The sequence below is a fragment of the Etheostoma spectabile genome, chromosome 19 (genome assembly GCF_008692095.1).
Source record: "Etheostoma spectabile isolate EspeVRDwgs_2016 chromosome 19, UIUC_Espe_1.0, whole genome shotgun sequence".
Lineage (NCBI taxonomy): Eukaryota > Metazoa > Chordata > Actinopteri > Perciformes > Percidae > Etheostoma > Etheostoma spectabile.
Window position 1 is genome coordinate 6,069,539 of NC_045751.1, and position 14,024 is coordinate 6,083,562.

At 37.0% G+C, this 14,024-nt stretch overlaps 1 protein-coding gene across 2 annotated transcripts in view; it reads left to right on the forward strand.

The window, feature by feature from the left end:
- Window positions 1-6,034: 6,034 nt before the first annotated feature.
- LOC116707412 (placenta-specific gene 8 protein) overlaps window positions 6,035-14,024 on the forward strand; it is a 10,140-nt gene continuing 2,150 nt past the window's right edge. Inside the window, exons 1-3 of one of the 2 annotated variants that reach the window (XM_032544738.1) lie at window positions 6,035-6,153; window positions 7,902-8,008; window positions 8,208-8,362. In XM_032544738.1, the coding sequence (XP_032400629.1) occupies window positions 7,909-8,008; window positions 8,208-8,362 (255 nt within the window). In that variant the 5' untranslated portion in view covers window positions 6,035-6,153; window positions 7,902-7,908. The remainder of the gene's footprint in view (window positions 6,154-7,901; window positions 8,009-8,207; window positions 8,363-14,024) is intronic. The other variant, XM_032544739.1, reaches the window with a different exon arrangement.

Consider the following 14,024-nt stretch of genomic DNA (forward strand, 5'->3'; position numbering starts at 1 on the left):
GACAAGCTCAAGGGTAAACATTTGTTAGAATGTGTTATCTCCATTTTGCATCGCATTGTAAGGATGAATTCATGCAAGGCTGGGCGGTTAACCAAAAAAAAATCCCCCTTGGCGGTCTTGCCAAGAATGATCTGCCCTTTGATCAAACTCTGCAGACCCACATGTGCATGGACAGGTTTGGTATATAATTTGCTTCTCCTGTGGAGACAGTCCAACAGTTTTGTTGTGAACGAAGCAAACACACTGCCATCATGTCCAGGATCGTGGGTGCTACTCTCCTGCTCATCGTCCTGGTTGACACCTTCTACTGCAGCACTGGTAAATGTGACCAGAATTTCTACTGGAGTTGTTTCTGCATGAATGCATCGGATGAACTCGCCAACATAGACAACACAGGAAAATTATACAATTTGGTTGATGTATTATTGTTCCATGTAAATGATTTCTTGCCGCTTGTCTTTTTTTCCACTGTGTGCAGATGTGTCCCAGGCTGGATCTCGTGTGTCCTCAGTGCACGTCCGCAAGTGCTGGTGCAAAGGTGAGTGTCCGTTGGTCTTTCATACATTAAGGTTAAACATTTGCAACGGTGACAATCAGCGTATCCAACAGCATAAATGACTTAACCATCATTTATAGAAAAATCCAAGGTTTAGGTTCTTCTGGACCATGAGTGTGCAATCTTTCTTTTTTTTACACTACATCATTACGTCATTTAACTGACGACTTAATTCAATTTCAATTCAATTCAATTTTATTTAAAGTATCAATTCATAACAAGAGTTATCTCAACATATAGAGTAGGTCTAGACCACACTAAACCACAAAATTTACAAGGACCCAACAGTTCTAGTAGTTCCCTCACTTACAACTGCTATATATCAGAGGTTGCAGACGTGCCTTGCTCAGGGACACATTGGTGGATGTATCACAGTGGGAATTAAACCCAGATCTCCCACACCAAAGGCATGTGTTATATCCACTGCGCCATCACTACCAACGCCATTGAGTCAAATGTCATATGTGTGAATTTTAAAGCACCTGCATGGAAGAATTGTTGGATGTGTTGGAATTCTTTCTTCTCAATAAAAACGTCAGCATAGAAGAAGAGCTCGATCATCGGGGCTTTTATAATACTGTCTTGGGCTCTCCTATTGGCCTCAAAGATTGGGTTTTTCTCCAGACTTTTCTGTCGTTGCATCAACTAGCTTTGATGCTTTGATGCAACTAGCTGTTACCAGGTAAAGCAGACAAACAGGCATCGAATGTGATCATGAACTGAGTTTCTATGCTGTAAATTTCAGTGACCACCTCTGTTTTCATTTCAGTTTTTCCAAATGGAAAAATAAAGTGTCGCTACCATCCGCTTCCCACAAAAATTGGGGAGAAACAGAATCTGATCGAATGCATCTGCAGCAAAGGAAACCATCACAGTGAGTGACCTGACATTGCACCTGGGTGTGAGATAGAGATTTGTCTCTTTTCTGTGTGAATATTTAGTAAAGATCTTTAATCTGTCTGCATTTTTCCCCTCTTATTTTCCAGAGTGGAGGCCAGACTGCCCTAGATTGCTTTCTATTTTTCCAATGTCCATGGTATGACTGAGTGGAATTATACAGAGAGAGCGGTTGTGGAAGACCTTAACACGGCTCATTATGATCAAATGATCGCATTACATTAGCCGTTACATCCCATTATATCGTGTCACATAACAGTCACATCACGACAGGAAATTACACCACATAATCCTTGCAATATATTGTAGATGTCTGTGATCTTTCATGCATTGTAAATAAAGAAATATTTTGTTAAGCGGACTTTAGTTTTCTTCTTTGTTTGTGCATGTTTGAATTCAAGTGGAGCTCAGCAATAATTTGATATTCTGGAAAATATGCTAATTCACATTTAGCAGAGAGTTAGATAAGAAGATTATTACCTGTGTGCAGCTTAGCATAATGACTGGATACAGGAAGACAGCTAACTGATTCCACTTAATGCAACAATCACTATTTAACAAGTATCTCATTTATAATCAAAAATAAAGTGTCAAAATTAATAATCAGCCATTTAATGGGGGTTGTGTGCTGGGTTGTTTTCCTCCTTCCTGTCTTTATGCTAAGCTAAGCTAACAGGCTAGTAGCTAGTAATAGGCTATTTGCCAATTGTGAGAGTGGTATCTCTCCTCTCATCTTGCACAAAAAGAACATTGAGTAAATATTTCCACGAATGTTGAACTATTGCCTTAATGTTTTTTTGCTTTAGTTACACATGGTTAAAACATCCGTCACAGTTCCAGGCTTAATATATAACATAAAGTTCTGAGAGCAACAACATTGACGCTGTGTGTAGAAAAGCCCACCAGCACATTATTTACATGTATGTTTACCGTAAGCTTCGAATTTTCTTTGTTGACAACACCTGCATGAAAACATTTTATTGTCCTCACATTCTCCTTTGTCAGCTGGCACGGGTCCCTTGACCTGAAAAACAAAAACAGGCTGCAGGGGGTTGCCAGAGTGTGTGGAAAAATTGCAGGCTGGACCTTGAATAACCTTTCTCGCCAAAATAAAGAAGAAGGCTCAGTCAACCTGCCAGTAATTATTTTTACCTAGTAATTATAAATCCATCCTCATTACATACTTCATTTTCCTCTTTCTGGTATCTCCTCCTATAAACAGAACACAGTTGAAACTAAATTGGTATTGTCAGCTTTGACTGTGAATGATCGGGCTCTATATTTTGGGGTGGATGTGATAGTTTATAACCCACCATGCATCTCATCTCTGTTATTCCCCCTGTGTGATCACCAGTGGTGGAAGTAACTTAGTACATTTACTTAAGTACTGTCCTTAAGTATAAATGTTGAGGTACTTGTACTTTACTTGAATCTTTTCTTTTCATGCTACTTCTTCTCCGCTACATTTCAAAGAGAAATATTCTACTTTTTACTCCACTACATTCACCTGACAGCTTTAGTTACTAGTTACTTTAGAAATTAAGATTTAATAATTAAGATAAAATACAATAATTTCTTTTTTTTAAACTCACCAAATGATATACAGTCCTGCAAGTCCTGCTGAAATCATTAGACCCTTAAACACTTTGGATCGTTTCCCATTAGTACTTTTACTTTTAATACTTTAAGTACATTTTCCTGATGCTAATTAGACTCTTTCACCTAAGGAACATTTTCAATGCAGGACCTTTACTTCTCAAAGAGTATTTTTTTACAGTGTGGTATCAGTACTTTGGATCTGAATACTTCTTCCACCACTGGATGTGATACTTTTTAACCCATCATGCATCTCACCTCTGTTAATCCCCTGTGTCAGCTGCAGCCCCTATACAAGAGGAGACAGGTTTTTGCTTGATAGGGGTAGGATTCACTCCAGTGGACCATTCATGTTTCTTTCAGGACAATGAGACGTCCCACATCACAACAGATCACATGTCCAAACGGTGGAATTCCACAAATTGCTTCTCATTTGATTTGATGTATTTTTCACTGAGCAGAATCTTTTGAAAGAGACATTCTAATGAACTATGGTGGAAGAAGTACTCAGATTCTTTACTTAAGTAAAAGTACTAATACCCCACTGTAAAAAAAAGACTGTTACATGTACAATTTCTGCACTGAATTTGTGTAATTTACTTAAATTATTGAATGTAAAAGTGCATAATGAGCCCAAAAAGGTCTGACTAATGTAACAGAGTAAAAAGTTCATTTCTCTCTGAAATGTAGCGGAGCAGAAGTATAACATGGCCTGAAAAAAAGTAGAGTACAAGAGCTTCAACATTTAGATTTAGGGCAGTACTTGAGTAAACAGTACTCTGTTCCATTCCACCACTGGTACTAAGTTTGTAAAAATTCAAATAATTCTTTGTGTGAATGATGTACAGCCAAAGTTGTTTTTTCCTGAATTGTTTGGGGAGATGTTGTATTATCTGATTCAACTGTTTTGTGATTTAAAAATATTAATTAATAATCAAATAAACGTAACTGACGTTTTTCCTTTTTGTTATGTTTTATGCTTTTATAACTGTGTTGTAATGCCCAAAAGACATTTAGGAGCTATCCTTACTACTGGCCATGGTTGTGCTTGTTAATTTGAGATTCAAAAGTTGCAGATAGAGTGACAAATGAACTCCCAGTGAGTGATAATGTGACAGGAGTCAAACAACGCTCAGAAATGGCCTTGGTTTTCACACAGTTAAGTATCAGCATAGCTCATAAAAAAAAAAAATGAAAGTCATGGTCCCTGATTTTCTCTCAATGACACTGGTGGGTATTTGAAAAAAAAGGGCCATGTGATGACATTTTGGCCTTTCTCACACTTCTTGCTGAATTTGCAGTGGTGTAACTCTCAAACCAAAACACTCTTCTTTTCCACAAGGGCAATACGGTAAGATGAGAAAAACATTCTTGTAGGCAGGCTCAAATGACATAAAAAAACCCCATAAAGATAAATGTAGAAACAATGTAATAACAGTGATTGTAAAACATGTGCAAAATGCAAAAACAGTACAAGAAGAAGCCTGAATGGAGCTGTTTGATGCCGTCTATGTATTGCTGTTCAGTGTGGTGATGACAGTGGGGATTAAGGGGTGTCAAGTTCTACAACTGATTATTAATAACTGATTTAATGGTAATTGCCCTAACAAGTATAATGCCGCTGACTAGTGATTTTTATTATCCAAGAGAAGCAACTTTTAAGTAACATAAGATTTATCAGAGAAAGGGCACATTTGTAAAAAAGAAACTTAAATCTCACCTTCACTTGACTAATTTTTGTAAAATGAGGTTTTATATCTTATTTTTGTTGTTATTGTGAGACATCATTGACAGTATTTTACTTACTTTTTTTGTCATGGTGAACTACCCATATGTCACGTTGTGTAATAAAGTGTAATGCTATTGGGTTAGTTTGTTTTACATTTGTTAGACTTTATGTTTCTTTTCTCTTCCTGTACGTGTCATGAAATGTTTTAATATTCTCGGATGTATAGGTGTAGTTAGTGATGGCGTAATGGGGGGTAATGGGGGGTAATGGGGGATGCAGGGGATATGAGATGTACTTGACGGCAAAAAAGAACGAGAAATCTAGGAAAGCGGACGGACCGAGCGAAAAGTCAGACACAAGTAAACATAGGAGCTGCCAAATATCTATTCCAAAGCTGTGGGGGGAGCTCTATTAAGAAACCTGTAGGGTGGGCTCTATGAAGAAACCTGTAGGGGGCTCTATAGAGCAACCTGTAAGGTGGGCTTTATATAAAAACCTGTAGGGGTGGCTTTATAGAGAAACCTGCAACAAAAAGCAAGAAAACAGCAAAGAAATGGCCAAAACTGCATAGTGCCCCTTTTTGATGCAACCTTTCTTTAAATAATTGTTCACTTCTTGTACTGCCCTGTAACTTTTATTCTTGTATATTATCTGATTTTTAAATTTGTTTTTAATTGTTACTGAAGTCACATGGTTGAAAATTGGAACTGTATGACTATCTATGTAAACATACAATGAGAATAACAAACTAAGTCCAATGGGACCGTCCGTTCTGGGAATGGCAAGGATCGCGGGTGGATTAAAGTGTACAGAGCAACAGCTAGCAGTAGTAGTAGCGTCCTATAATATCGTGCTTGTTTTTATATTTTGCATTGTTTTTAACTGCTCTTTAATGTTCAATGTAAAGCACTCTGAAATGCCCTGTTGCTGAAATGTGCTATATGAATAAAGCTGCCTTGCCTTGCTTTGAAGCAAAATGTATGCCCTTGGTCTGATTAATTGTTGTTTTTGGACCCCAGGAAGACTGCAGATCCACAGCTGATGAAGAGAAGTAACAAAACTTTATTTTTTGTGGATCCTTATAATAAAATATGAACTCTAAACTAGTAGAGACACAGTGTCTGGACATCAACTAAGCTCTCACTATGGTGTCTGTGTAAACCTATTGCATGTCAGCTGAGTCAAGTGTCATGGGAGGGCATTGCCTTGTTTACCCTTCTTATCTGGCGGTTTCATATTTACACAAAAACATTGCAGTTAAGCAAAGAGCACACACACATGCACAATTCAAAGTAAGAAGACAGAAATAGAGAAAAAATCCCACAGAAGATAACTGTGCTTGTGTTTTTGGGTTGGATTGAACAAGCGCAGACAGGTAAGTCATCTATTCTTCATTAAAAAAAAACTAGTTACATATTTTTAGTTCTACTTCACTGATGTTAATCACAGTACAAGCACGCTGGCTCTGAACCACACATGTGCCAGAAATAAATTGGAACGTTCCAGTGGAATTCTTTTCTCCCCTGTGTGGCTGGAGAGCAGAGCCAAAGAGGAACTCATATCAGGAGACAGCCGTGTTTAATCTTAAGTGAGAGTTAGGGGCGTGGACCTTTGTTCTGTGTACCTCACGGGCTTGTTGAGCTTATCTTTTGACCGAGATAATGGTTTCCTGTGGATGTTGCCTTTGGCCAGAATTATGGGTTGCGGATACATAGTCGGCTGCTTTTCGTCCTCTTTTTATTTGTCTGGTGGAAATGTGTAGAGGTGATAGATTACAAAGGGGCAGCGATCGCAACTAGCCCTAGGCCACAATTTCCTTAAGATGCAAACAAGTAGATCAGATAGCAACCCCTATCTCCTCAAATTCTTTCATTTAAAAAAAGATGTGCTTTTATTTTACCTTTTTAAAACCAGGTATACCATTGAGAACAGGTTCTCATTTGCAACGGCAACCTGGCCAAGAAAAGAATAAATGTGAAAGACAACATACAGTTTCACATTCAATACAGTGCAAGAACACTAATACAATAGACTACAAAGGTACAGATTACGTAGGCAGTTCAGAGCCGGCACAAAGTGAGGTGTAAGCAGGGCGATGGATATGCAGAAGTGGTATGGTGTAAACATAATATACATTAAAAGACGATCTATAACATTGTTGAGATGTAGTAAAGAGTCAGAATACAGTTAGTGCATTAAATTGTGGTCAAGATGGTGACGTGGATCCAGTGAACAGTAATAATGCAATATATATATAAATAATAGTCTATATGAATGCTACTAGAATGTACTACTCATTTGTTTGCCATATGTTCTTTGGAGGGAATGTTACATGCTTCCGAGATTCCTGGCAACTCTGTTTTTCAAACTAAGTGTTTGACATTAAACAACCTAAGTGTCAGATAGTAACTAGTACAATTTCTACTAGCAATTGTACTAGTAATTTGCTACACTGTTAGAAAAGTCTGTAGAAATACAGTCTAATATCCCATGGTAATTTTCTGTAGTGATTTGTCACAGGTGTTTTTCCGTATTTAGATTTGTTGGATTAATAGAAATGTCTGTTAAAGGCCAGTTGAAGGTGTAGTGTAAATCTACAGAATGTTCCTTTTTTTTTGATTAATAGAAACATCCGTGAACTTAACAGCAAAGGTACTGGTATTTTTCTGCTCTGACATTATGCGTTTTGCTACGAAGTTTTTTATTTTTATTTGAGTGTATTAGTTTTGAATCCAACAAACCAAATATACAATATAAAAAATAATTAGAATTAGCTCTGTCTTGACCACATGCCACATACTGTAAAATGCTCCACACATGAATGCACCAGTAATGACAAACCAATATTGTACTATGTAATAATTAAGATATTATTAATAATAGTTAGATAATGATACCAGTATGGAAAATACTGAACAGTATCGGCAAGTCTAACTAGAGAATAGTAAAATGTTAGTAAAAACTAGTAAGAGTGCAACATATGAGGGGAACCCATCAGTAATAAAGAGCATCAAAGCCATAATAGTGCCCTATATCTTTACCTATATCATGACAGTTCATTTTTTAATGTGGCGGTATTTTAAATTATGTCCCCACCTATTTATCATGGCCGTTCATGGCCAGCTCAGCCATGTCTCGACAGGTGGTCCAGGTCCAGCCGGAGAGCAGGGGTCAGGAGGCAGGTCAATGGAGTACTGGCCTGTGTGAGTGCCATAAAGACATGGGTGACTGTAAGTGTGAAAAAACAATGAAGTGTATACTGTAAAATAAAAGATTTATAATGTTTCTGGCCGTCTCTGCTGAATGCGGAAATATGTCTGAAAAGGCCTGAAACGATGTAGCCTAAACTGTCATGTCATATTTTTGTGTACTGTTAGTTGATCTACTGTGTGTGCGTGGATGTGTGTGTGCCTGTGTGTGTATGCACAGGCTGCTTTGCCCTGTGCTGCCTCCCAGTGTACACCTGTAGGGTGACCAGTGCGCTGGGTGCCTGTCCATGTCTGCCTCTGCTGGACTGTATTGCCTGCGTGCCACCGGCATCTCTCGCCATGAGGGCGTCTATCAGGGAACGATACGGCATACGGGTAATACACCCAGATTCCACTATTAAATCAATCATATTGTATTTCATACATTGGTGGTAAATGTCACATTGATTTTAGGGCAAAATAAATAAAAGTGAATTGTGCTTGTTTTTTAATCAGTAAAGAATTCTGTAGCCTTTTTCTTTTCTGTTGGAAGAAAAAAGAAAAAGTCATAGTACAGTATGTCAAAATAAGTGATGAAAACATCAGGTATAGTATGTCCAAAAAAGTGATAAAAAAAACCTAGTTTAGTAGGCTGAAAAAAGGCCATAGTATCGTATGTCGAAAAAAGCAATAAAAAAAGCCATAGTATAGTCAGTTGAAAAAGAGGGATAAAAAACAATAATATAGTATGTCAAAAAAGTGATAAAAAAACATATTATAGTATGTCAAAAAAGGTGATATAAAAGCCATAGTACAGTGTGTCAAAAAAGGCCACAGCAAAGTATGCCAAAAAAAGTGATAAATAAGCCATAGTATAGTATGTCTAAAAAATGGGATAAAAAGCCATAGTATAGTGTGTCAAAAAAAGGGATAAAAAACCATAGTATAGTATGTCAAGAAAAGGGATAAAAATACACAGTGTAGTATTTAAAAAAAAAGGGATAAAAAGCCATAGTATAGTATGTCGAGAAAAGGGATAAAAATACACAGTGTAGTATGTCAAAAAAAGGGATAAAAAGCCATAGTATAGTGTGTCAAAAAAAGGGATAAAAAGCCATAATATAGTATGTCCAAAAAAAGGGATAAAAAGCCATAGTATAGTATGTCGAAAAAAGCTATTAAAAAGCCATAGTATAGTATGTTGAAAAAAGTTATAAAAAAGCCATAGTGTAGTATGTTGAAAAAAGCAATTTAAAAAGCCATAGCATAGTATGTCGAAAAAAGGGATAAAAAGCCATAGTATAGTATGTTGAAAAAATGGAAAAAAGCCATTGTATAGTATGTCGAAAAAAGGGATAAAAAGCCATAGTATAGTATGTCGAAAAAAGGGATAAAAAGCCATAGTATAGTATGTTGAAAAAAGGGAAAAAAAGCCATTGTATAGTATGTTGAAAAAATGGTTTAAAAAGCCATAGTATAGTATGTCAAAAAAAACTATTAAAAAGCCATAGTACAGTATGTAAAAAAAAAAAAGATTAAAAAGCCAATATAAAATTGTTGAAAAATGGGATAAAAAGCCATAGTATAGTATTTTGAAAAAAGCGATTAAAAAGCCATAGTATAATATGTAAAAAAAAAAGTAATAAAAAAGCCATAGTATAGTATGTTGAAAAAAACGATAAAAATCAATAGTATTGTGTGTCAAAAAAATTGACAAAAAAGCTGTGGTATAGCATGTGGAAAAAAGCGATAAAAAAGCCATAATATAGTATGTTGAAAAAGGTGACAAAAAAAGCCATAATATAGTATGTCAATAAAAGGAATAAAAAAGCCATAGTATAGTATGTTGAAAAAAGGGATAAAAAGCAATAGTATAGTATGTCGACGAAAACTATTAAAAAGCCATAGTATTGTATGTCAAAAAAGTGACAAAAGTAGCCACAGTCTAGTATGTCAAAAAAAGGAATAAAAAAGCCATAGAATAGTATGCCTAAAAAAGTGACAAAAAGCAATAGTATAGTATGTCACAAGGAGTGATGAAAGCTGTAGTGTAGTATGTTGAAAAAAGTGATAAAAAAGCCATAATCTATCTCAAACATATACATTGAGACTACCTCACGCTTTATCTATTGAAATTACTCATTCTTTGAAGTTGCATCTCCAAATTTATTAAATGGATGAGATCCGAAAAAACAACCTTCTGTTTTGAAGTCATTCGCTTTTTTACAGGCGCTATCAGACCTGACACATAGGTTGTCAAAAAACATTTTAAAAAGTACGTCCAAGTATGTCGAGTGGGTTGAAAAAAAGTGACAAAAAAAGCCATAGTATTATATGTCAAAAATTGATTAAAAAGTCATAGTATGTTGAAAAGGCATAGTATGTTGAAAAAAGAATAAAAAAGCCATAGTATAGTATGTCAAAAAAGTGATAAAAAGACATAATATACTATGTTGAAAAACATCTTTAAAGTCATAGTACAGTATTTTGAAAAAAGTCATAGTATGTCAAATATAGTATTTCTTAAAATGTAATAACAATGTCACAGTATATATTGTCATTTAAAAGTCAGAGTACAGTATGTACTATAATAAGTAATAGTACAGTTTGTCAAAAAAGTCTTTAAAAACATTGTATCATAAATCTTAGTATAGTATATTATGTCAAAGAAAGTATTAATTTAGTAAGTAGAAAAAAGGGGCGGAATCAGATGTTGTAAACATTTGGCGCTCAGCCCAAACCCTTACAGTAGCTTTTTGCCCTATTGTTTTTAAGCCATTTGACAATAGAATGCCTACAAATCTTTAACTCATTCAGAAAAAACACGATAGTTGCCAAAGAGAAGAATAATCTCTTTTTAGAGCCTATGTCCTTTTTTTGTGTCTAATTGTTCTCCAACTTTCTTCATCATTCTGATACCAGAACACAAAAAAACGTGGAGGATGACTAATTTTCACTCCTGCAACCACAAAAGAGGCAAAAATGGTCTGATGTTACTATTTTTAATTTACTGTTTTTACAGTTACAAGTTACACGTAGGATACGATTTTTAAAACAAAGGCAGTATTTCTCCGGTAAAAGACATTTTTCACAATTAATTTGCCAGTCCAGTCGGAGAGACTAAGCTGAAATGACACAAAGTTCAAGTTTTAAAATCCTAAAAGAGTCAGGGATGTTGAGAAAACATTTGGAGCTGGAGACCCAGAAGGCACCCCCGTTCTCCACCCCGGTACATGCGTATTAAATTAGTACATCTGCCGTAGAGTCAGAAATAACATAATGACTACACAACAAATTGTTAATGCCTTTAATATTCAGCAAGCTGTTTAGGGAACCAACCCAGTATGTTCCTCGCCACAGATCTCAACACGCATCAGGTCACTGATCCAAAACTGATGTTTGACATGCAAACATCACATGCCGAGGCCAAGTTGTGATTCTGATGTTGGATAAGGAGAGCCGCTTGTTTCTGGGACAGTGAAGAGAAGGAGAGATAAGGCAGGAGGAGGTGGGAGTGGTTGGAGGCCAGGCAGGCAAAAGCTGGAGCGCTGCCATCGCAAAGAAGGAGGTGGTTGGTAATGTTGGCTTCTCTGGAGGTGGAGTGGGCCGTGGATTGCTGTCAATACTGCAGAGCAGGAGCTAGGAAGGTGCCAGAAGTTCTCCTGAAAACAAGTCCCAGCATGTGGGCTGTTGGTAAAGCAAACTCTCTAATGGGCAGAAGGAGACAATGCTGTAACAGCCGGTATCGTGAGAATAGAAACAGAATGTGGAATCAGACAGATAACTTACATTACAGCCGCACACATTTAAAGTTCTAGATTGTCTTTCTGCGTATACAGTTTCTTTATCTCAACAACTGTTTGTCAGACATGTGTGGCCCCCAGACGATGAATCCCAATGCCTTCCATACACTAGAAGACTTTAAACAGACTTTGAAAAGACTAAAGCCTGACACTGTAATCTATTTATTTTGAAAAATGTAACCAAGCTAGCTAGCTACCGCTAGCTGGTAACTTAAGGGAAAGTGTGCAGCACTTGCAGATGAATGCAGGGCCGGTAAATCTCCTGTTAGATGACACACTTCATCTTTCCCTTTTTAACGTTTAGCTTAGCGATGTGCCATAGCAACCATAATCAACACTGGCTCTAGTTGTTGCTGCTTCCTGTTTGGTGTTGGAGGGAGCGCACCCATTGGTTGTTGACAATGTTCATGTGACTTCAAACCTATGATGCCATGAAACACGTTTGATTTTGTCGGAATGTCAAGATGTTAAAGAATGACTCAGACTTGGTTTGATGACCACCTTACACCAAACGATGGAGATGACAGGAGCACACTCCAACAAGACTCATAGTCTGAGACATTGGAACCACTTGAAAAGTTGTTTGGTGTAAGTTCGGCATAAGTCGCCTGACTACCTTCAGCACCATTATGAGGATGAATTTCTGTATGAAACTACTTTTATGTTCCTCTTGGGATGAATTGTAATTTGGTAATCTCTTAAATTTTCATCCAGTGCCAGGATTAGGTCAAAATTTGATTTTGTAAAAATTCTTTGGTTTATACTAAATGTCTGCAAACTGATGACATTCCCAATAACCTTAGCTGCAAGCACCTTTAGGTGTGTAGTTGAGATGAAAATGGAGTTTGAAGATGAGTGTGGTCTGAGCATGACAGCCGGGAGAAGGGCGGGGGGGGTAGGAAGTAGGGGACACACACACACACACACTTCATACCCTTGGTGTACAATGCAAGAGAGTAAATACAGGGTAACCAACATCATTTCAACACATCCAGCAAACCGTTTAGTTTAGACAATAGGCCCACATTTTTTCTCTTCATGTTTATTTTGGCATTATTGCATCTGCATGTAAACTTATGTTGCATTTTGAGTTCAGACTTGTAATGATGTTTGGGGGTGCTGTGATCAGTTGTCACCCTCCCGCAATAAATTCACAAGGGAGTCAACACAGCAGAGTGAGAGTGCTACTGAGCAGATCCCAGGTCTGTTACTCAAGAAAGACACACGTGTGAATGTTAATATGTTTATTGCTTTTGCTCATATGTAGCTGATTGCTAGCTATGTTATGGTTATAATATGGTGCTTTCACAAAATAGTTACACAATGAGATTTTTTAGGGTATTTTAAGGCCTTTATTGACAAGACAGCTGACAAAATAAAGAGATGACATCCAGTAAAGGGCCGCCAGTCAGAGTCGTACCTGGGCCCACTGCGTTGAGGAGTAACCCTCTATTGGCACCCACTTTACCCAGTGAGCTATCCCAACGTCCATCACAACAACATTTTTGATAAGTAATCATCAATAGTTGATATTGATTAGATAGGTAAAGGCAAACAATAGAAGAGCTATAACAGTTTGGTACATACAGAAAATGATATCACTTTACTGTAATGCGGCCTTTAAAACCAGGAAAAGACACTTGTTACGACATTCAAAATTTTAGATAATCTATCCTCATATCGATATTGACATGATATTAATATATTGCCCAGCCCTGATCAGAATCAAAATGTCAAATCCTCAGATCTGTAAAGATGCTTGTGGGTGGGGGGGGATTATTTTGTTGGTCATGTCACCTGTTACAACCCTTACGTTTTATGCCTAGGGGAAGCTAGGAAGTAACACAAATCATAAACTCAAACTAACAAAAGGGAGAGGTTAACACATAGTACGTAACAATTATCCTTTATTACACAACTAGAAATATATATATGGATGATGTTAAACAAAAAGGGTAATAAACAGTAACCCAACTTAAAAGTAGAGGCTGAAAAATGCCTGGGTCTCCAAGGCCAAAACAACAAACAAAAACCCACATTACCTGGAAAGAAAATGGCAACTGATCTAGAGTCAAACCAAAACACACAGCGCTAACCTCCCTGGCTGTCCACAAAACAGGAGAAAAAGGGGGTCAAAACAAATGGCAGAGATCCCTTACCAGCTTCAGATACCAATTCAATTCCCAAATTATAGGCACTAGCAGAGAGTAGTTCACCAAATACAACAAGCATGACAGGAAATTTTGTGGCAAGAG